Here is a 23,874-nt window from a genome sequence, read left to right as displayed (position 1 = left end):
GTGGGGTGAAAACTGGCCAAAATGTTTACATTTTTAAGAAAGGTAAAAAGGTAAAGGAGTCCCTGCAGATTTTATTCTGCTTAGTCATTTCTAACTATAACCGATGGTGCCATTAAGCCAGCACAGTCCGAAGCCATTTCTGCGGTCATGTAGCCAGCGTGACATCACAGAGTGCTGTACATTCCCACCGAAGTGATATGATCTATTCGCATTTTCGTGTTTTTGAACTGCTAGGTTGGCAGGAGCTTGAGTGAGATGGGAGCTCACCCCTTTGCTTGGCATTTGGGTCTTGAACGTGGGCTGCTAGCTTTCCAGCTGACAAATCCAGTGTCTTAACTGCTGAGCTACCATGCCACCCTAAGAAAGAAAGACAGGTCAACTGTCTTTTTGTTTTTTTTGTTTAAAGAAAAGAGGACAACTAATACTAACAATTCTCTGTGCCACTCTGATCCTCTGTGGTCTTTCTGTTTCTGAGCACTGAAATTCATTGAGTTTTGCTGCCTTTTTTACTGAGCTACAGAGGAATGCCAGAATGGGACAACACAGTCCTGCCAGTGATCAACTGGCCCTTCCAGGGAGAAAGGATGAACTTGTCAATCAGCTGTGCCAATCCTTCTAGTACCGCAGAAAATCCCTGTAAACAGGGGCAGCAATGCTGTTCTATCTCACAAAACCAAATCAAGAGTCATTCTGACCCAAAGAAGCTATATTTCCCAGGATGCCCTACCCAGTTTGCTTGCCACCGAAGCCATATCGGCTAACTTTGCTGGTACTCCATAATACAGGTAGTCCTCAACTCAAGACCACAACTGAGGCCAAATTTTCTGTTGCTAAGCAAGACAGCTGTAAAGTGAATTTTGCCCTATTTTACAACTTTTCTTGCCACATTTGTTAAGGGAATCACTTGTAGTTGTTAAGTTAAAAACAGAGTTGTTAAATGAATCTGGTTTCTCCATTGACTTTGCTTGTCAGAAGGTTGCAAAAGATGACATGACCCTGGGATAGTGCAACTGTCATCAATGTGAGTCCGTTGCCAAACATCTGAATTTTGATCATCTGACTGTGGGGATGACCGGTCATCAGTGTGAAAAATGTTCATAAGTCATTTTTTCCAATGCCATTTAACTTCGAATGGTCATTAAATGAACTGTTATAAGTTGAGGACTATCCGTATTCAAGGGCAAAGTACCTGCATGTTTAAATCAGTTGTCACTTACCAGTGTTGCAGTAAGTCCAGTTCTCCAGAAATGCAAATGGGGAAAATAAGAGCTTAGTTTCTAAACATTTTTTTAGCTTTATTATTTTCAAGTTGAGTTGGATGCTTTCCGCTGTGATTCAGCAAATGTTGGCCCTTTCAAGGAGAAATTTCGTGGCTGTGGTGCTGACCTTCCCTTCACACTGCTATCTTTGCTTGTAAATTGAAGAAAAAAATGCCTGAAAAACTTATTCCATAGTGCAACCTCGACAGAATCAAGATAAAATTAGATAAATGCCTTGCATCATATCTATTTTCATTCCGTTCTACCCCGCAAAGGAAGCAGCTGCAGTGTTTAAATGCTTCCCTGTGATAGGACAAGATTAATTTGTCCTATTTCAGACAAATTGCAAAATGTCAAATTGAATTGCTTTTCCCTCAAACTGCACACTTGAATTGGGTCATTGGATGTGCCTTCTTCGATTCTCGTATTTGTAACTGGAATTGAATCAGTGCTGATTTGTAACCAGGAAATTTCTGGAAGTTAACTGCCCTTACCTGGGTATACTCAAGAATTTTCCACAAGAATGGCCATACAAATGAAGCAAAGGCTGATGTCTTCCAGTCAAAGCACCCCTCCAAATTATTTGCGAAAATGGAGCTTGTGAGGGTCCTTCTGAGCTCCATTTTCACTGGCAGAGGATTGAGGGAGGCCATTCCAGCTGACAATGGAGCTTGTGAGGGCCATGCATGGCTCCCGAGCTCCATTTGTACTGGGAGAGGACACCGCAGCTGAAAACGGAGCTCGGGAACCCGTTTTCGCTGGCAGAGCACTTGGGCCACCATAGGTGCCCCCCAACACAAGTGATGTTATGCTGGCCATGCCCACCCTGGCCACATCCACTCTGCTCTCCCCCCGAGGTCAAACACAAACCAGATGCAGCCCTCAATGAAATTGAGTTTGACACCCCTCTTTCTAGAAACCAGTCTGGAAATCTCAGGCCAGCTTCTGAGGCTCTCTCACCCTTGTTTTCTTTTTGGCAGAAAATTGTACTGTAGAAATGTGACTGTTTTGCCACCTTAATGCTACCTTATGTTCACGGAGAGCTTTGAGGGCTGCAAGTGGTGGTGGGGAAGGGCTAGGAAGCATCAGAGTAGATCCATGTTGTCCAGCAAATATCAAGCATATTTCAAAACACGAGCATTAAGGGATCTTCTGTGTAGAATCCAAGGATCCAGTCAAACATCTACAGCTGATTTTTTAGCTCCAATGTGGCAAAGGCCCTAATGTAAATTGATTACTAACATATAGCCTGGTTCTGTGAGAAGCTCTTATAGCGTGACACAATCCTAGTGTGAACTTGGTAATTATGATGGAAGAACATCTTCAATCAGTACTAATTAGAAATGGTAACCTGCAGATTTCTCTTAAGTAACTTTTGATTGTTTACAGAGAAACTAGTCTCAGCCTAGAATGGCATCAGATGACATTTGATGGGTCAGCCTCTGATTCTTGTCAGCGTGAATACTATGTGTGCAATAGCTAATTAGACTGCAGCTGGGCCATTTTAAGTTCCTCTCCAAGAAAAACTGAAACACATACCAGACAGTTTTTTCTGTATTTGTTTGAAATCTTAATTTAATTCAGAAGGTTGCAGGGAAGGGGTGGAAGCCATATAACTTTCAAAAGCATTGTGAGCTATTCAGGTAGATGGCCTAAAAGGATTTTCTGCATTTGCTGGGTCCATGAGGGTGATTAAAAAAATATGCACTCAAAGCCATGCCCATTTTTGGCTGCCATATTGTCTTTTTTAGATTCCCCTCCCTGCGCCATTGTGGACACCCCTGAACTTCCAGAGGAAACTCTAAAAGAATTGATACAGGTTTTAAGTCTGTCAAGGATGGTATTCTCTGCTTCAGACATTGTTTCTCTTGTTCTGAGATATATATTAGTTACTTGTTAGCAGGTATCATATTTTTATTGATTGATTGATTAGCCCTTGGGCCATATCAAAGTGCAGAGTTCCAGACAACTCAGCATTCCAAACAAATTATTACTGAAGTTTGATAAAAGCAATTTAAAATACAATTGGATAACATACAATTTAAAATGAAATTAGAATAAAATATTATTTAAAATGAAATTGGAACAAAATACAATCTAAGATGAAAATGGAATAAAATACAATAATTTAAAATATAGATAAAATATGATAAAATTGTATTTTGGTGTCACCCCTACAATCTACCCCAATCAGTCCCACGTATGCAGATTTCAAATGAGCCATTTTGCTTAAGAACTGTGCTGTGTTAAACCTTATTTTCAGATTCTGGCAGCACATAAGGTAAGTTGTTTTGATATGGGGATCCCAATGGGTCATTCGTTTGCTATATAAACCAAGGTACTATCTCTCACCCTCTTATGCAGGCAAAATCAAATAGGATGTGAGCCAGGTCTTCTACTTCGGTCGCTCTGCAAATGCAGAGACATCCATTGTAAGGTATAGAATGGAATCTCCCATATGTTAGCAGATCAGTTGAAGAAGTTTTTAATCAGTTTATCTTACCTTTTCCTGGAAGATTCTGGGGAATGCAATTTTGTGAGTGTATGAGAATATGTTCTGACCTAATCCCCTTTCTCTAGCAGTAAGAAGTAATCGTGGCATCAAGCAGATTACATCTATACACTATGCTAAACTGGAAAAGATCATTTTATTTCCAGTGTAGGTCAATCTTTGCATGGAATTGCTGGGGATGGTGATCTGGAGATTAGAAGCTGATGATACCCCGATTTATTTGTCTATATTTTCTTCAGAAAATGGCCAAGTTCCCCAAATGCCTTTCTGCAGCCAGCAATGGACTAGATGAGAGATAACAAATGGACATCGAATCCAAATAAGACGGAGGTATCTCTTGTGAATAACTTCAAAGAAGTGGTAGATCTGTCTGTTCTGAATGGACTTGAAGGAAGAGGTATGCATTTCTTAAGTGCTTGTGGATCCAGAACTCTCTCTGATTTCCTAGATTAAAGCAATGAACAGGAACACCTTTGATCAGCTTTTCTGGTATGTCAACAGCATTCCTTTCTGGGAGATAATAATCATAAAGCTATGATGCATGTGCTGGCAACTTCCAGGGTAGACTATAGTAATGAGATTTACATGGGGCAATAGAATAGCAGAATTGGAAGGGACTTTGGAGGTCTTCTAGTCTGACACGCCCCCTCCCCTCCCCCTGCTCAACATTTGTCTCTTAACAGAAAGCTTCAACTGATAACAAAAGTTTAGTTTTAGGAAGGATGCAAAGAGACCATATCATCCCTATACTTAAAGTCCTGATCAATATTTTAAAAGTCCTCTATTGCTTAGGTTCAGATTATTTAGCATTAGCAATACCACTTAGACGTATATACTGCTTCACAGTGCTTTACAGCCCTCTCTAAATGGTTTACAGAGTTAGCATGTTGCCCCAACAACCTGAATCCTCATTTTACTGACCTTGGAAGGATGGAAGGCTGAGTCAACCTTGAGCTGGTCAGGATCCAACTCCTGGCAGTTGACAGATTAGCCTGCAATACTGCATTCTAACCACTGCACCATCACAGCTGTTTTAAGAAAATATATGCTATTCCATGTTTACTGAGAATATTTGTAGACCACCGTTATGATTACCTGAAGCTCATCTGACAATGAATAGAAATCATCCTTCTCTGTTGCCATCCAAGCTCACCTGAAAAGATAAGAGGTATAATATTTTCATTAGCTTTTAAGAAGGCCATTACAGCACATATTTCATACAGGTTTTTATATCATTTTAACTCTTGATTTTAATTATTATTTTTTTACTTACTTGCATTTTTCACTGCCATCAAAATTGTGATTTTAAATTAGTTTTTGCTTTTGTTTGTAAACCACTGAGGGGCTTCAATACTTATGTCAATTCAGATCAATCAGTAAAATCAAATCAGACATTTTAGATCACTGGGTGGGACTCTTGATTTATCTACATATCTATTTACCTAGATTTATCTATCATGTTCCAACAATGTGTCGAATTTTCATCTTGCATTCCTTGGAGCTAGAAGAACACCTTTACCTTTGATATTTTTTTTCTTTTGTTCTCCTTGTTTCAGATGTTGAATAATCTTTGTAACAGGTAGTATTTCCTGTACATTCTGCAATCATCTTTTTAAACTAACTTTACCTCAGTTTAAAAAGAAGTAATTCCTCATCAAACATGGCTGCGACAAAGAAACGTTCAAGTACCTCTCCTCCCGATGGCGGATGGGGATGGATGATTGTGATTGGCTGCTTCCTGGTTACGATCTGCACTCGAGCTGTGACCAGGTAAACCTAGTGGCCATGAGATTTTGCTCTATTTTATTAATTTTGTTCTTTGCTTCAAAGTTGTGGGCGATAATTTCTAACGATGAAAATAAAGAGAAGTGGACAGCTTGTGGGCTCTTTATTTGTAGGAATATCTTTACATTTCTGCTGGTCAGCTCTCCTTGTAGTTTAATTGAAGCTTTATCATGCAGATGTAAGTTCCTTACTTATTTTTGAATTGAAGTTTCTCTGCATTCAGCTTGGGGTTCACGAGAATTATCAATTATTGACTTCACTCTTGTCAGCTCTGCTTGGAATTTGTTAATTTGAACTTTCATTGTATTCATATAATTTCATAAAAAGAGGATGCGATATTGAAATCCAGACTGGAAATATTTTAACTATTATGCCAGTATCTTTATGAACCTTAATTGCCTCATAATTTACCATAAGGTTACCTTACAACCATAGAATAATTTACCATAAGGCAGTTTGGTCCAGTGGCTAAGGCACCTGGTTAGAAACCAAGGCCCTGTAAGTTCTAGTCCTGCCTTAGATATCTAACCATCTGGGTGACTTTGGGCGGATTACTCTCTCTCAGCCCAATTCACCTCAGGTGAATTTTCCCTATTTTTAGGGAAAATAGGAGGAGTATTATGTAGATTTGCTATTTATAAAATAATAAAGGAGGGATAAAAATAAATAAAATAAAAATAGAGTTACACATTGATTGCAATTTATCTATCATTTGGGTAGAATTGATTAATCTTGAGGAGGATTCTGAGCCACAGATTGAATTAAGGCTGACCATACTGGAGGCATTTCATCTTGATTTCCAAGAATCTCAGCCACAGGAACAATTCATCTTGAGGACTGACTATTGAGAGTAATTCTTCTATGGTGAAAAGTCTGGCAACTTAGATCCGCATAGATTAACAGAGTTGGAAGGACCTTGTAGGTCATCTAGTTCAACCTCCCGCCCAAGCAGGAGACCCTACACCATTTCTGACAAATGGCAGTCCAATCTCTTCTTGAAAGCTTCCAGTGATGAAGCTCCCACAACTTCCAAAGGCTATCAAACCTTGAACATTTATTTTGTTTTAACTTTCTTATCTTGTCCTTGGTATGAAAAATCTGGATATTCTCTGTCCTTGCCTATTAATAAGATACTCCTTTCCTTGCCATGGCCATGATTTTGACATAGGGCAAGTGAAGACAGTCAAGGATAAGTTATATTTCTCCTCCTCCTTCATGGCAAGGACAGGTAGACATATTGATAAGATACCCTATTCCCTCTATCCTTGGCCTAGATGAACAGACATTATCAGCCCTTCCAAGTAGACAAACTATGTTATTGTTTCTTAAATATATATTTTATGAGCTGTACTCTATTATTTTTCCTTGTTTCTCACACTGCCTTGGAATAAAATTTAATTACCCATTCTATTGTACTTATTGCTTCCAAATGCAAAAAATACCTATACCTGAAACTGTACGCAGTGCTCAGACTCAAGTAGTTACGACTATGACTGATTTCTTTGCTATTCAGTTACCAAGTAATTTTCCTGCACTGGTAACAATATTGTTTAGTGTCTGGTTACTCTTCCACTTGAACACAATAAGTACTATGACCATAATTATTTTCACATGACTCCTGGGTAATGTTGCAAGGGTAAAAGTTATCTGTCAAGATCCCGAACCCAAGCAAATCAGAACTCTGACGCTGGGGTTTTCCTCTAAGAACTTCTTTATTGGGTACATCATATCGGCACAATCAAATGGAAAACCAACTCTAAATGTTTCCTGTGGTTTCGGTATAATTAAAATAGGAAATAACTCCCTCCCCAAAAGTCCCAGGTCACGTTGGCCAATTAGATTAATTGTCGAGTTCTCCAGGTACTTCTCCCCGTCTTTATCCACCACCTGTAGAGATTACTTTGGTTCCCACGAGAAAGTTCTGTGTTTTGTCTAGCAACATATTTCATCCTCCTTCCCCCTCTGTGTGGCAACTGAGGAATAGAAAAATGGTTTCTGCCAGGTTCGATTCGAAGTTGACAGCATCATTATAGAACTTACCACTCTAGTGTAGATTCTCTCATATTGGAAGCACAACAATGAAGTCTAAACAATGACGACTGCTGTTTTAAAAAATATATTTATATGTATTCCCCAATCCATAACACATGTAACTTTTAATTTGTCAAATGGCAGGATTGTCACTTCCTGAATATAGAAGACGAATTCCTTTGCTATTTGTATTCCTCACGTTGCTCTGGTCAAATTTTGACTTTATCTATTCTGTTCTTATCGTAGTTCTCCAGTCATATCACTTAAATTCCATTTATTTGTTTTGTATAATTATAACATTGAAAACAAGACCTCAACCTCTGCCTTCCCTGCTAATGACAGAAATCTCCTAGCACTGCATAGTTTCATCATTATAGGCCCTCCTTGATTTACAATCATAATTAAGCCTGGCAATTTAAATTGTAAGTCATGACAGTGACAAAGTGGGTCATAATTTGACTGACCTCATTTTACAACCATTTTTGGTGGTTGTTGAGCAAATCTGGTTGTAAAATAAACATGGCAGTCGTAAAGTGAATCTATTGTTCAAAGATGAGCTATTTTTCACCGAAGTAAACCTTGTTCTTAAATTTAGATACGCTTGTTCAATCTGTGTGAAAATAATTGCATTTAGGGAAACGTTGGTTGCTGCTGTTATCTCAGGATGATGGTTGTTAAGGAGGCTGGATTTGCAGATATTGTAGACTGCAAGATTTGTATGCTGAAGAGATACCATCGCCATATCTTTAAACATGGATATCTTTTTAGAGATTTTGGCTTAGTTCTAGATTTAGTAGGTCTTCGGTCAATTTCTATCTAATCTTTCAAGTTTCACTGTGATGGTATTGCATCCAATGATAAGTTTTCTTTCCCCCTCCCCCTTTCCTCAGATGTATCTCAATATTTTTTGTGGAGTTCCAGACTTACTTTGCACAAGATTATGCCCGGACAGCTTGGATCCATTCCATTGTAGATTGTGCTACTATGTTGTGTGGTTAGTATTTATGTACTGTACAGTATTACATGGCAGATGATGCAAACCTCCAACCAGCAATGCTTACATTTCTGCTGTGTTTTGTATTATGAATAACCTCCTTATGCTTAGTCCCAAATAACTAGAACCAAATGGACTCAGCTCTTGATTTTATCTAATTCAGCTTTCCTAACTCAGTGTTTTAGTCTTCAATTCCCAGAATTGTTCATTGAAAATTTGGGGAATTTCAGCCCTAATACAACTGAAAGATACCAGGTTGGAAAAGGCTAAAATAAAGTGAATTATTTTGGACCTGAGAAAAAACTTCCTCTTTGACTTACATCCATTTGTTTAGGGACTGTTCAAAGTTACAACGGCATTGAAAAAAGTGACTTGTGACCATTTTCACATTTATGACCATTGCAGAATCCCCATGGTCACGTGATCAAAATTCAGATGCTTGGCATATTTATGACAGTTGCAGAGGTCACATGATCTCCTTTTGTGATCTTCTGACAGGCAAAGTCAATGGGGAGTCCAGATTCACTTAACAATTGTGTTACTAACTTAACTGCAGTGATTCACTTAACAACGGTGGCAATGAAGGTAATAAAATGAGGCAAAACTCACTTAACAACTGTCTTGGTTAGCAACAGAAATTTTGGGCTCAACTGTGGTTATAAGTCAAGGACTACCTGTAATTGCTTTAATGATTACAGTTAGAACTTGACTTTCCTCCAGGAATTCAGTTTTGTGTATCTATAATTCTCCACGCGCCTTTTTTTTTTCTTTATTTCTACATTGAATGAAGAACGACTAGTTCAGAGTCACCCAGTGACAGTGGTGGTATTCTACCGGTTTGGCCCGGTGCATTCGATCCGGTAGTAAAAATTGCTATTGGTTCGGCTGAACTGATAGTAAAAAAAATGCTACTGGTTCAGCAAAACCAGTATGTCCAACGATCAGCTCTGCTGCATGATTTAGATTAGCTAGAAAGCAGAAAACCATCAGATTTCTTGCTTTCTAGTGAATCTGAATCATGCAGCATAGCTGATCTCCCCCCCTTCTCACTGTCGTATTTACCTTGCCTGGAGGCTTTGCTGAGGCCCAGTAGGAAAAAAAACGGGGCACAGGGAAGAGGTGGTGCAAAAGGGGGGGAAAACCACATAGCCACGCCCACCCAGTCACATGCCCACCTGGCCACACCCCCAGAACTGATAGTAAAAAAAATTGAATCCCACCACTGCCCAGTGAGCTGCATGGCTATGGGGAGAACCTGATTCTGTGTCTCCCCAGGTAGACTCCATCCATACAACCATTATACCCTACTGATATAGGGTTCTGTGGGTCACTTCGTCCATGTGAAACTAAAGCTTTGCCAGTATTCTCCAATTGCCTTGAAATTAAACTTGCCTTCTGAAAGATGCTCCTCTTTTTAAAATCAATTTAATGTTAAACATAAGAATTATATTTCTCCACCCATTCGAACTCAGCCTTCCATCCTTCTAGGGTTGGTAAAATGAAAACCCAGATTGTTTGGGGGCAATATGCTGACATTGTAAACTGTTTAGAGAGGATTGTAAAAGCACTGTGAACTGTTATAAAAGTCTAAGTGCTATTGCTATTTCTTTTCATTTCAAGCTCCTCTTGGGAGTTTCATCAGCAATCATGTCTCTAGTCAAGTGGGAATCATGCTCGGAGGACTCCTTGCATCTGCTGGATTTATCTTGAGTTCCTTTGCCACCACTTTGGAGCATCTTTACCTTTCCTTGGGCATTCTTACAGGTATTATTTCTGGCACGGATATGATTGTTTACGTACACATTAGTGGGAGCCGTTGTTTTGTTACCTGCAGTATACAATGCATGGGAGTGTAATCCTGTGCATTAATTTAGGAAGCAATTCAACTGCATTCAGTGGAATTTATTCTTGAATTTATTTATTTAGGATTACAACTTGAGTACATTAGATCAGGGGTCCCTAACCCCCAGTGTGTGGACTGACACTGGTCCATGGCATGCAGGCAGCACATGAAACCACGCCCTCTCTGATCCATGGAAAAATACGGAACCAGAACCTGGTGCCCAAAAGGTTGGGGGCCATTGCATTAGATATTTGGATTAGGTTACTGTAATGTCCCTGTTACAGTTTGGGAATTAAGTAAGAGAGAAAGTTTATACAAAGCCATACAGTGGGAGTTACCTTCAAGAAAGTTATCTTAGATATTTAAAATCTTAAACTTGTAAAACTAGCTGTATTATCATTTATCCCAGGGGTGGGCAAACTACGGCCCGCGGGCCACATCCGGCCCTTTGGTCTGTCCAATCCGGCCCGCCCCTGAAAAAAAATTGCTGGGCGGGCATATTGCCCTGTGCCGCGTGGCCCCCAAAGCTGCAAAACAGTGCGGAGCACTCTCGGGGTAGGAAAGAAAAGAACTTTACAAAGGCCTCGGCTGGGAGTTCGAAATCACCTTCAAGTGCGACCTCTCTGAAGGTGAGTCCCCACCGATCCCCCTTTTTTCCCCGGGGCTTCCAGGCTTAAACTTTGCAAAGGCAAAGTTTGCAGGCTGGAGCGTCTTCCCGCCGAGGAGCGGGAAGGGTTCCGCCCAACGGGCGGGCGGGCGGGCTGCTTAAACTTTGCTCAGGCGGCACTTTAAAAGCCTGCTCCCAGCACCCGAGCAACTTCCCAGCAACTTTCGGCTTCCTTTTAACTCGCGGGTGCTCGCGCTGGCCCCAAGCCGCGCAGCGGAGGGGAAGCCCGGCGGGCGGGAGGGCTGCTTGGAGGAGGCGACCCGGCGGTGCTCTGGCAGCAGCAACAGGCAATTCCGCCCGGGCTCCACTCAGGTGCCTGGCTGGGGCTGTCAGGAGTTGCTACCGCCAGTGCGGTTACGCGCGGCTCCAGTCCCGCGTTGCCTTGGGAAGGAAAAGGCAAAACCAGGAGCCGCTGAGGCTGAGCCTCCGGTGCCGCTGCTCCGTTGCAAAGCACCGCCGCGGCTCTTCCTTTTTGCCTTTCCTTCCCGAGGCAACGGGGGACTGGAGCCGCGCTGAGCCGCACCGGCGGTAGCAACTCCTGACTCAGGGGCCTCCAAGGGGGGGAAGGGGGCGATTCCCAAAAATCTTGTGCTGACCCGGCCCGTCTGTCAAATTTTAAAAGTCAATGCGGCCCCCGAGCCAAAAAGTTTGCCCACCCCTGATTTATCCTATTGATCAAAAAGTAATGGGACAGTTGTAATTTTACTCTTCAGTTTTTTGCTGGCTAATTGCCCAAATAAAGGTATTTCGACTTGATATCCAAGAAAGAATTTAAGGAGAGAAGAGATTTTATGGATACTTTTAACAAAACCAGCAAAGGAATATAAAGAAAATTGGAATAGAATTAAAATTAGATCTGGAAAATAATACTCACATTTGAGTGGAGATGAAATCTTAATTTTTGAATTTAAAATTTAGGTTTCCTGTTTTTCATCTGGGTATATGTGAAGGTTTAACATTTAATGGTTGATTGACTATATTTACTTGTAGCAGACTGTATTGTCCAGAGCCTTGTTCCCAATGAATCAAGACCTTCCTTTTAAAAACAGAACAAAACTAAAGCATCCCATTGTTCCCTCCCAGTTCAAAATGAGACATAAGAAATGTTTATGCTAAAATTGCTGACTTATTAAAGCCTGCATTGTAGCTGTAGTGATGTGAGCTTACTGCTTAGACCCCTGCTATTTAACAACAATTTTGCAAAAATATTGCACAGAAATGCTGCCAAGAACCTGTTTATACAAAGAACAAAAATCATGTGTTGTGATGGATGTTTGATGTGTTGGGCCAACACTTCTCCATCAACCTTAGTTGGAAGCATTGTCTGTAAATGCATCTGTTCTTTTTACTGATGACATTATAAAATATCCATAGATCAGTGGTCCCCAACTTTTGTCGCTTGCCGGCCCAGCTGGAGGGGCGAAGGGAAGAGGGGAGCTGGTCGGTGTGAGCGGCAGGCCGAGGTGCATGCACAAGTGCATGCAGCTCAATTTGTGCAAGTTAAGCTGCGCACACATACACATGCACCAGCTCGCCATACATGCAGCCCGGTTCTGTATAGGCCATGGCCCAGTAGTGGACCACGGGGCAAGGGTTGGGGGACTCCTGCCATAAAGGATTTCTTAATGGGATGTATTGTGAGAAATAAAATATCTATGGAACCCAAAGCTTTAGATATATTAATGATTGGTATCTTAGATAAACAGATTAATAGAAGATATTTGGAATAGTAGGTTTCGACTGTGATATATAAGTTGGACTTTTAGCCTTAGGTCAGTAAACCAAGAAAAACATACTGCCTTCATGCTGGTTCTTAGGAGTAATATTGACAAAAATACTAGTGTCAGGTTCCCAAGTGATGAAATCCATTTAAAAAGAAAAAAAAAACAAAGTCCATCTTCCATAACAATTTCTTTTATTTAGGAAAGCATCAAATTGTCAAAGTCTGTTGTAATTCCGGGTCTGACACAATCTGGAATTACACCACATAATATTGGAAGTTAGAAACAGCCCCAAAAGTCACATTCTCCAATAGAAGTAAATCAATGTTGCCTCGTGTCATCAATCTCCACCTCAAGGCCTCAGCCGGGTCAGTTCATGTTCCCACAGGAAGAAGAAGCACCTAGCCTAAACTATACTCTCTATCTCCATTCCACCCACCTTATGAATGTGGCAATCCCGAAACCCTTCTCCACCATACCTAGCAAAGAGAAAGAAAGAAAAGGAATATATAATAAAGCTAAATAAAATGGCTATGCATATGTTCAATTTTGGGCTTGACAATTAGTTCACTCTTGTTTCAACTTAATTATTATAAAGATATTTTAAAAGGCAGATTAATACAAAATAGGAAGGATATTTTTTGAAAAACAAACAGATTCATACAGAGTTTCACTAGTCAATCCCTCTTGATTGCTGCAGTTAATTTATCTTCTGCTTGTGTGTGTGTGTCATTCTCCTTCCAGGATTGGGGTTTGCTCTTTCATATTCTCCAGCCGTAGCCATGGTAGGCAACTATTTTCACAAGAGAAAAGCCCTGGCCTATGGAATCGCCATGTCAGGCTGCGGCATTGGGACCTTCATCCTGGCTCCTGTGGTCCAGCTTCTGATTGAGCATTTTTCCTGGCGCGGCGCCTTGCTCATCCTGGGCGGTTTTGTTTTGAACCTCTGTGTCTGTGGCGCCTTAATGAGGCCAATTGCAGGAAAAGAGGACCACAAGAACATGCTGGAATTCTCTGAGATTGAGCTGGAAGCGCCAAAGCCAGCCTTCAAAGAGTGGTCTTTCTGTTCTCCTGCGATCAAGCTATGGTCTCACAAGTGGGTGTGCCGCTGCTCACAGCAGGAGTACAACTTTGTACTGACCCCAGACTTTGTGGTGCTTGCAGTGTCCATCTTATTCATGGCTTATGGCTGTAGTCCACTCTTCGTTTACCTGGTGCCTTACTCATTAAGTGTTGGAGTCAGCCACCAACAGGCGGCTTTTCTCATGTCTGTCCTTGGAGTCATTGACATCATTGGCAATATTACTTTTGGATGGCTCACGGATCAAAGGTAAGAGGGCTGTGCAGGGGAAGGAGATGGTTCAAGGCACTAAGCACTTGGATGCTGTCCTTGCACAGGAGCCGTTTGCAGAAGTCATTTCTTTGTGATACAGCCTTTGTATTATTCTCAGACCATTGTGGGCCCAACCTATAGTCATCCTCAACTTCTCTCTCCTTCTAATGTAATGTTTCCCACCTTCTAAAACAGGAGTGCCCATGGGGTGCTTAGATCTGGCCCACAGGGCCATCCCAGAAACAGCAAAGGACCGGCCCGTGGTGCCTCTGCCAGCGAAAATGGGCTCCCGAGCTCCGTTTTTGGCTGCGGTGGCCTCCTGCAATCCTCTGACACTGGAGCTTGGCCCAGCACAGGCGCCTTTGACACGAGTGACATTGAGCTGGCCACACCCACCCCAGCCACGCCCACCCTGGCCCGCGATGTCAAACACAACTCTGATGGGCCCTCAACGAAATCGAGTTTGACACCCCTGTCCTAAAAGAACCCTAAGGGTTTGAATGATCCATGACGCATCTCTGCACAGTGACCTGTCACTCTGGCAACTTGAAAATTGATTGAACACCTCATGCCAGTCACCCAGCTTCCCTTACGCATGCTTTAAGGAGCATGATTTGTGATAGTTTCCCTCACAAACAGATGCAGTAAATTTTAGTTTTTCCTTGCTCCCATATTATTATTTTTCTTTGAAGGCTCGAACTTTTTTGAAGGGTGTGGGCTTTCTGTGTGCAAATAGTCCATAGCCAGGCTGAAATGTGGAATAAGAGAAGCTGCTTCCCTGCAGTTTTTCCACAAATCAAATGTTCCTTGGCCAAAGTAGGAATCCGCTTCCTGAAGTAGTAATCACATAAGGCTCCGCGCTTGGTTTCCCTTCCAAACAGTAGCCATAAGTCAATCAGTAGTTGGAACAGAATACATTCAGTAGGAAGAAGGAAGCCAACCCTTTGCAATGACTTTTCCTCATTTAGTTGGCAAATTAGAGGCAGTGACCATCACTGATGATGTTACCTAGTTTGAGTAATGAAACATCTGCAAGAGAACAACCAAGCTCAGAGACCACCAAGAACTTCTCATTTCAATCATTAACTACAAACATTTTTTTAAATCCTTACTAGCCACGTCTAAAACAGGATATTAGAGATAAAGTAAGCCTCTCTTTGTGGTTGAGGGATATCAAAACACCCTCCCAAGCATGACCACAAGTCTTGTTAGTGCTAGGCTTTTTATGAGCCTAACCTTTACAGACCTGTACATTGTTTTTACTAGAATACTTTGGTTCTTTTAAATCTTTCAGTGAAAGGTTTTTGGAGCTACAAAAAAGGATACCAAAGATTTTGTTTCAGCCTTCCCTAGCCTGTTGCCCTCATGATAAGATACGAGATTAAATGTAATATTCTTAGTCAGCAATGATAGTTGGAATTCTGAAAAGTGCTGACCCAATACTTATTGACCACAATAGCAGGACAGGAAAGGGACCGAATTTTTCCATGATTTTTTTTCTCGAAGAATGGCAGCATTTCCACAAGCTACCAGTTTTCCAAATCAGTTATAATTCTGATTTTATTTTATCCCAGAAAGGGATAAAGCAAATAGACGGTGTTCAATTTCTAAACATAGACACTACAATTTAGTGAGTGGCATGATGGCCTAGAGCAGAGGTGACAAAGTGGCAGCCCATGGGCCGAGTGCATCACGTGCTGGCCACGCCCACCCTAGCTCCCTGAAGGGGAACAACGTGAAACGTCACGTGATGGCAGTGGGATTCAGTGAGTTTGACACCCGTGGCCTAGAGTGGAGATGCTTACCTCCCGCCTGGAAGGTTGAGAATTCAATCCTAGGCAGCAACAGATGTTTCTCTATCAGGGAACAAAGAGAAACTATCTGTTGCTAACTCTGCGTAGGTATTAGGAAGGGCATCCGGCCAGGAAACACTCAGTTCCTTTCAGTTGCCCCCACTCCAACCCAATAAAAGAGGTTACAGGGTTGTAAAAAGAAGGGAAAAAAAAGATGCTACAAATTAGTGTTAGCGTATAACCTGAAAAGAAGCTGTTACTTTTTATTCGGATGACATGATAGCTAGCCTGGCAGGAGAAAAAAAGATCTGAATAGGCCCAAAGTCCAAACATATGAAAAAAAGAATAAAAGGTGGAACCACAAGACCACGAAGGATCCTCCTCCCCTCCACCTCGTTGGAAAAAGAGGATCTCATCACAACTAACTTTCTCCTTTCTTTTCTTGACTGTTCCCTCTCAGGTGTCTGAAGAAGTACCGTTATGTTTGCTACCTCTTTGCAGTGGCGATGGATGGTCTCTGTTGCCTCTTCCTTCCGGTTCTCCAAAGCTTTCCACTCCTGCTGCCTTTCTCTTTCACCTTTGGCTATTTTGACGGAGCCTACATCACTCTACTTCCTGTGGTGACAGCAGATGTTGTGGGGACTGCTTCCTTATCCTCCGCCCTTGGAATGATTTACTTCCTTCATGCAGTCCCTTACCTGGTCAGCCCACCAGTTGCAGGTCAGTACAGAGGAGGGAATCAGAATAATATACAGATCTGTTTATATACACCTGTCAAATATGGTTTCATTCAGTTCTGTCAACTGTATCTCTCCTGGATTAAAACCATGGTTTTCTGGATTAAAACCATAGTATCTCTATCAGTGCATCTTCAATCGCCACTAGAGCTATCTAAATCTATTTTAGCCATTTCATCTGCCAACCATCACCTTCATGTGAAGTTTTCTCTTCCCAATAAACTGGCTCTTTAAAGGCTTCCCTTTTTCCTAATCTGACATCTGCTATTCCACCATTCTCCTGTGAGCACCAAACTGAATGAGAATTACCTATATAATATACCATTTTGGACAAATGGCTGTCCAATCTCTCCTGAAAAACCTCCAGTGATGGAGCACCCACAACTTCTTAAGATAAGGCATTCCACTGGTTGATTGTTCTCATTCTTAGGAAATTTCTCCTTAGTTCTAGGTTGGTTCTTTCCTTGATTAGTTTCTATCCATTGCTTCTCCTCCTCATGAGACATAGTCAATGAAGCTATCTAGCTGCAAAACAGATTCCCAGTCAAGGTGCTGAGATACTGTCATATAAACTAAGGCATGGAAGAAAGCCCAGCTTTGATCACAACACATGAGAATATTTGGTTCTAAGGTTTTGCCCGTGTCTCAGAAAAGAAGAGAACCAAACTGAATTGTAGATGTGAGGATGGAGTGCTGGTTAGATATTTGCTACATGCAAGAATTGTTGATATCGCCACCGAATCATTCAAATATGCAGCAGTGCGTATTTTGATGAGAGGGAAAACCAAAATAACCTTGAAGTGTCATATCCAGATGAGCAATGAAGGAATCAAGAGCATAGCCATCAAAGGAGCTTTTGATCTGTGCCTGAAGTTTGAGGGCAGCCAGAACCAGAAGGTGAAATTGTAACGCTTGCAGGCATTCAGAGAGATTCCACAAAGGGGATCCACTCATAAGGCTTTCCTACCTTGCAAAGAGAGAGCAAATGAAAGAGCCCAGCTGATGGGAAGGCATGTCTTCTTCTGAATCTAAGGAATGAAAAAAAAATTCGGAAGAGAAGATGAAAGCACTCCATAAAAACCACAGGTACGAGTTCCTATGCCTAGTCAGAATGACAAGGTGGGAAACTGCCAAATCAATTGGAATCCAATGTAGAAAGAGGATTATACCAGTAGCAGCCAAGAGCCTGGGGCAGTTATATAATATATGACGTATGATTATTATTATTTTGCACACCTAGATTTCAAACTGCCACCCTTTCCCTACTTGACCTCTCAGTGGCTTTCAGTATCATCAACCATGGTATACTTTGGGAATGGGAGCACAGTGTGTAGTGCTGGATCACTTCCCTTCCTCTGGATTTGAGTTGGTGATGTTTGGGGAGGAGAGATCCTGTCCTTTGCCCCTATTATGTGGGGGTGCCACAGGATTCAATGCTTCTCCTCTCTATTTTAATATCTTACACGAGGCCACTCGGTGAGTCTGAATGTCCCCAACAAGTGAGGTATCATCAGTATGTTATACATCTCTATCCCCACTGAATTAAGTGTTGCCATGAATGTCTCATCCCACATTTTTTGAGAACTAAGAAGGAAACTTGAAAGGATACTCCACAATTCCATCTTTGATTTTCACCAACATACTGAGAGAATTCAGAAGGCCTTCTGAACACCACCGAAGGATCTTTGTGGATCCCATGAATCTCTGAAGCTGCCTGCACTTATATGAATATATTACGGGTGTCAACTAAACCCATAGTTTCTCTGTGATGCAGCTAGAGACTTTTGATTTGAATGAGGGTGGATTTGTTGGAGCCCTGACAATGGGGATCTTTAAAATAACACACAACTGACTGTATGGATTTATAAATGAACACACATGAAATAACAGATCCCAAAACAGACTGATACTCAGTTCTTTGGGCAAAATCAATGAAAGGTGTAATTTTTTCATAAACTCAACGCTAGAGGGCAGAGTGTTCTTATCTCTTCTCCAGCAACCTGGAAAATACGGGAAAGGAATAATATGGGCTATTGTTGCTCTTCTGTGAGCAAGTAGTTCAAGGGCTTTGATGAATCTGAAATATTATGAATAGATTTTTATTATTTACTACCATAGTTTCACTCTTTCGTTGCCAAGATCATTTTCTGTTTTCTGAATCTATGAACTCTTTCAAAAGTAGTGGAGCAATCTAGAGAAGTCTAATCTTCAAATTGTAAAAGCAGTCAAGTCTTTTTTTTATGGTTTAAAAAACTCCTTCAGAGCTGTTCCTGGATGTCTCCACTTGTTTCTGTTTGCTTCCCTTTCCTTCACTCCCCCCTCCTCCAGGACTTGAAAGCCACACAAGTCAAAAAGAAGACCCATCCCCACTTTTTATTATAGAAAGAAGAGAAGGGTTGTATATGTCTCCTTTCTTCATAATCTTTTTAATGTACTGTCCAGGCTTGCTATACTGTATGCCTTCTTTTCTTCCAAAAAAGAAATTAAGCCAAATGTTTGTGCCAAGCCCCTGAAACTGTGCCAAGATAATCAGAAGTATGCATCACATTTAAATTATGTCGATTCAGCTGGTCCTTTCCTGCTGTTTATGTTATATAAGGAAGCATTTAGACGAGGAAGCAGAATCGGCAGACTGTCAGGTACTAATCACCAGTTTTCAGAACAGCATGCTCCTTGTGTACAGGGCCTGATAAAGGATGATGGGATTTGTAGTTCTAATGAGACATCGATGAGAAGAGACAGAAGCTGTGGAGAAGGTGAGGTCAAAACCAGCAAGATGGTGGACAGAGGTTGTGATGGAGTCTCTGTTTGAAAGGATACACTACAATCCCATCTCTGCTAGGGACCAACAGATCTTTGAAAGGACTGTCTCTAAATCACAATACTGTGTACCCCGTTCTGCTCACTCATACACTGAGAATGGTACCCCTTTAACATAACCTTCTGCCTTTGCAGCTGAAGGTTTTTTCCTCCCTCCTCCAGAGAGATTTTGTCTCTTAGGAATGTGAAGAAATCTGGACAATGAAGAAGTGAAATATTTTGATTCTGCAAGATGATTTAGTCATTCATTTAAGGTCTTTATAAGGCTGCTCAACTTGCAAAAATTGTGTGTGTGGGGGGGGTGAGGCGCAGCAATAAAAACAGAATATAATAAGTCCCACTGACAGGGAAACAAAAGTCCCAACAAAATAACATTCATTTTGGGGTAGCCCCAAGATATGTCATACCTTGCAGGACATCATCATCAATACCCTGGCCCCAACATCCAAGGGAATATCCATCTTAAGTGCCCTTTTAAAGAGTAACAGGATCTGAGCCAGTTGAATGGATGTGTAACCTTTGAATTGAATGGATGTATCATTTAATAACTTAGGATTGAGTTTTATTGCAAAGGTAGCAGTAAAGAAACTCATGTTTTCAATACCTGCTGGCTAGGTATATACACTTTGCTAGGTTTTAGAAAGAAAGACATTCTAGCTATGAGCCATGGTGGCGCAGTGTTCAGAACGTAGAATATAGTCTAATTCTGCTCACTGCCAGAAGTTTAATCCTGACTGGCTCAAGGTTGACTCAGCCTTCCATACTTCCAAAATTGGTAAAATGAGGACCCAGATTGTTGGGGTCCATTTGCTGACTTTGCAAACAGCTTAGAGAGGCTTGTAAAATGTTGTAAGTCTAAGTGCTATTATTATTTGTACACCATGATTTCTGGTGTAAACCGTAAGCATATTTCCATTGTATAAACCCAGCTAGCTGATTGCCAACGAACCCTGGTCCACAAAAGTATGTGAACTAATCCAAATACATGAATTATCTTCTGTGTTACCTACAGGTTGGCTTGTGGATACAACTGGCAACTACACTGCATCTTTCCTGCTTTGTGGGTTTTCTATGGTACTCAGTTCGACACTGTTGTGCTGCGCACAACTGGCCAAGATCACACCCACATCCTCAGGACCAGGGAGCAGAGACACTCCGGCCAAACAAGAAAGCTGGACAAATGGAACTATAGTTTATCTGGTAACTGGAGAACTGGATCAAAGAGGTGAAGAACTGTTGGCTGGGGAGCCAAGCAGCCACAGCAAAAGATGACAGAAGATGACTAATGCTCCCCTTTTGCCTAAAACAGATATTGCTAAGTCTGCTACACAGTTGATTTTGTTTTCCTCCAATAGAGGGAGGCAGGAGTAAACAGAATTTTCACTCAGAAACCTTCTGTCTTCCTAGCAAATTAAAAAGCCTGTAGTAAACAAAGGCTTCAGTGATCATGGTGATTTTGTAAATTGTGATGGGATCCCAGTACTGTGGTGTGAGGCAAATGAACTCAGTGTTAGAAACAATTTGTATTCACAGGGAAAGGAAAGAAGGAAAGAAAGACACTGAAACAGGACGCAGAAGTGGTTCAAAAGGTGTGGCGTAGTAAACTCGAATGTCATTTTTTAGATCGCTAAAAATCTGTCAAAGTGCCTCAGCATTGTTTGCAAGGAACTTTTGAAAATCCACGTTTGACAATGCGGCTTGCCTCCTTTTTGTTGAAAAAAACAACAACAACCCCAAACCTACATTTGGATTTGCAGATAAAAACAGACTTTGAAAGGCTGAAGCATCTCAGAGGTTTCCTTTGCAAAGGACCTGAAAATAATTTGTACTAGTGTGACAACATTGGAATGGAAGATCATTCAAGAAATTGGTACCCCATGGTACCAATGGAACTTATGAATCTTAAGTTCCCAATGGGCCTGAGCAGGCCTGGAGTTCTGCTGCAATGATTTATTTCTGTTTATAATTCGATTTCCTGTCTTGAAGCCACAGAGTTGATTGTCTTTTACGTGATTCATAGAAGCATGGATGCTGGCTTGTACAATAATGTCCAAAACACAGCTACCATATTACTCCTCTTGCTGGGGAAACATAAGTTGGTAATAAATTTGCACCAGTTTTATTGGCAAGAAATGTCTGTAATACTCACATATATTTGATATGGTGATTGGGATTGACTTTTATCTGAGTGTGGTTGTTTTAATTCTTGCTTTATGTATAAAGAGGTTTATAGTAGAATGTATACGTATGAGTCTGCATATATCGTGTACATACCCACACCTACACAGTTAGCAGGTCAAAATTTGATTGTGATGGGATAATTTGTTGGGTAATTAATTAGTTTGAAACCTTCCTGTTTTTCCCTAAAAAGCTATCCAACATCAAAAATTCCCAGTTGATTTTCCCCATCTGTCAAATTTATTGAAAACCAGAGAACTTTCATCATTACTGATGCTGGATGCACTCACACATATGCTTCCCAACAAGAGTCAAAGACTGGAACCAAAACCTGCTTTTTATTGTCCAGAAGGGAATCATACATTAAAATTTGCTTAATGCCAAAAACACTTTTCAGATATTGCTAATCTGATTTATAAGAGAATATAGAACAGTGGTTCCCAAAGTGGGACGCCTTAGGGGGGCGCTAAGAGGCAAGGGGGCCGGCAGGGGGGTGCTAAGAGGTGGCAGGGCAGTGTTGGAGGGGGACCCTCACAGGGCGCAATTCAGGGGTGGGATTCTACCAGTTCATTACTGTTCTCAGTAGTTTGGAGAACCAGTAAAACGGCCCCCTTGCTGGCCCTGCTCCTCTCTGCCCGCTCCTCCGTTCCCTGCCCAGTCAGTCCTTATTGCACATGTGCGACATCACGCGCATGCGCAACAATTGCTGATGGCCACAGCAGCGCATTGGAGAAGCAGAGCAAGCAAAGCCGGAGGTCGGTAATTTTTGTTCCAAAAAGAATCCAGACACCATGTGTTTTTTTCGGTGCAGCTGGAGTCCAGCCGCACCGAAATAAACACGCGGCATCTGGAGGTCTTTTGCAGCAAAAATTACCGACCTCCAGCTTTGCTCTGTTTCTCCCAACGCGCCACTGCTGCCACGTTCTAGGCACCGGCCAGGAAGGCTCACCCATTGACTGCTGCACCACTCCGCTTGGACTTGCTTGGGCAAGTCCCTCTGGTGCAGCGGGCTCAATGGGGTGGACCTGTGGAGCGGCGCCTAGAATGCGGTCGCAGCGGCACATTGGAGAAGCAGAGCAAAGCAAGAGGTCGGTAATTTTCACTGCAAAAAAACTCCAGTCACCGTGTGCTTTTTTTGGTGGGGCTGCAGTCCAGCTGCACCGAAAACATGTGGCAGCTGCAGGCATTTGTGACAAGGGCAACATGGGCTGGTGGGGAGCCCAGCGACAACAATGGCTCAGCCCTGGCTTGCCTTCCCTGGTAGCCAGCCACGAGAGGAAGGTAAAGTCATGGCCGTGGGATGACAAAACAGGTGGTTGTGGGGGAGGAAATGGGGAGATTAAGGGCTGGGGTCTCTGAAAGGGGAAATGGGTGATGAAGGATTAGCCCAGGCCTTTGACAGATTAGGCCACGCCTTCCTGGGCAGAAAATAGGTAGATAGAATAAGGAAGGGATAGAGAGAGAGGGAAAAAGAGAGGGAACGAGAGAGAGAGAAAAAAAGGAAAAGAGAAAGAGGGAAAGAGAAGGAATAGACAAGAAAGTAAAGAAAGAAAAAGGGAGAGAGTAAGAGAAAGGAAGAAAAGGGATAGACAAAGAAATGGGATGGAAGGGACAGAAAGAAAGAGAGAAAGAGGGAATGAGAGAGAGGGAGGGAGGAGAAGGTGAATGGAATATGGAGGGAGGGAGAAAGAGAGAAGGAAGAGAAGAAAGAAAAAAAGAAAAGGGAAAGAAAAAGGAACACAAAGGAAGAAAAAGGATAGACAAAGAAAGAGGGGGAATGGAAAGAAGGGACAGAAAGAAAAAGAAAGAAAGAAAAAGAAAGGGAAGGAGGGAGGGAGGAGAAAGTGAATGAGATATCTCGTCCAACCACCTGCTCCAGCAAGCTTAGAAGGGGGAGTGTGTATGTGTGTGTGCACGCGCGCACGCATGGCTGTCAAAGCTCCAAAAACAGGTCAAGTAGCTCTGGGGAGGTCAGTCATAAATTAGAACACTTACTAAGCAACTGGCCATTAAGCGAGGACCACTTATATTTGGTTTGCCAGTCACATGGCCACACCCACCAGTCATATGATCACCAAACCACACCCATCCGGTCAAGTGACCACCAAGCCATGCCCACCCAGCAAGCCACGCCCACCCAGTAACATGACCACCAAGTCACGCCCACAAATTAGGCCACACCCATAGAACCAGTTATTAAG

General features: G+C 41.9%; 2 protein-coding genes across 10 annotated transcripts in view; both read left to right on the top strand.

Annotated features, from left to right (window-relative positions):
• Nucleotides 1-21,733, top strand: part of SLC16A12 (solute carrier family 16 member 12) — a 47,154-nt gene extending 25,421 nt beyond the window's left edge. For 4 of the 9 annotated variants that reach the window (XM_087964172.1, XM_087964174.1, XM_087964173.1 and 1 more), the window contains 5 exons: nucleotides 4,011-4,168; nucleotides 10,202-10,345; nucleotides 13,557-14,142; nucleotides 16,399-16,658; nucleotides 20,508-21,733. In XM_087964172.1, coding sequence (XP_087820298.1) covers nucleotides 4,060-4,168; nucleotides 10,202-10,345; nucleotides 13,557-14,142; nucleotides 16,399-16,658; nucleotides 20,508-20,767 — 1,359 coding nt within the window. In that variant the 5' untranslated portion in view covers nucleotides 4,011-4,059 and the 3' untranslated portion in view covers nucleotides 20,768-21,733. Of the gene's footprint in view, nucleotides 1-4,010; nucleotides 4,169-4,855; nucleotides 4,940-5,327; nucleotides 5,542-8,477; nucleotides 8,582-10,201; nucleotides 10,346-13,556; nucleotides 14,143-16,398; nucleotides 16,659-20,507 lie in introns of those variants that run through there. The other 5 variants (XM_026670794.2, XM_087964170.1, XM_087964169.1 and 2 more) reach the window with 5 other exon arrangements.
• The window catches only part of ASAH2 (N-acylsphingosine amidohydrolase 2), a 214,973-nt gene that overhangs the window by 97,970 nt on the left and 93,129 nt on the right, over nucleotides 1-23,874 (top strand). The gene's annotated exons all lie outside the window — the stretch shown is intronic.

Source organism: Notechis scutatus, chromosome 4, assembly GCF_049901735.1.
Source record: "Notechis scutatus isolate UNSWTSFEM ecotype Mainland chromosome 4, rNotScu1.2, whole genome shotgun sequence".
NCBI classification, from domain to species: Eukaryota; Metazoa; Chordata; class Lepidosauria; order Squamata; family Elapidae; genus Notechis; species Notechis scutatus.
The sequence above is the reverse complement of the archived record's forward strand: the minus strand, read 5'-3'. Positions and strand labels throughout refer to the sequence as shown.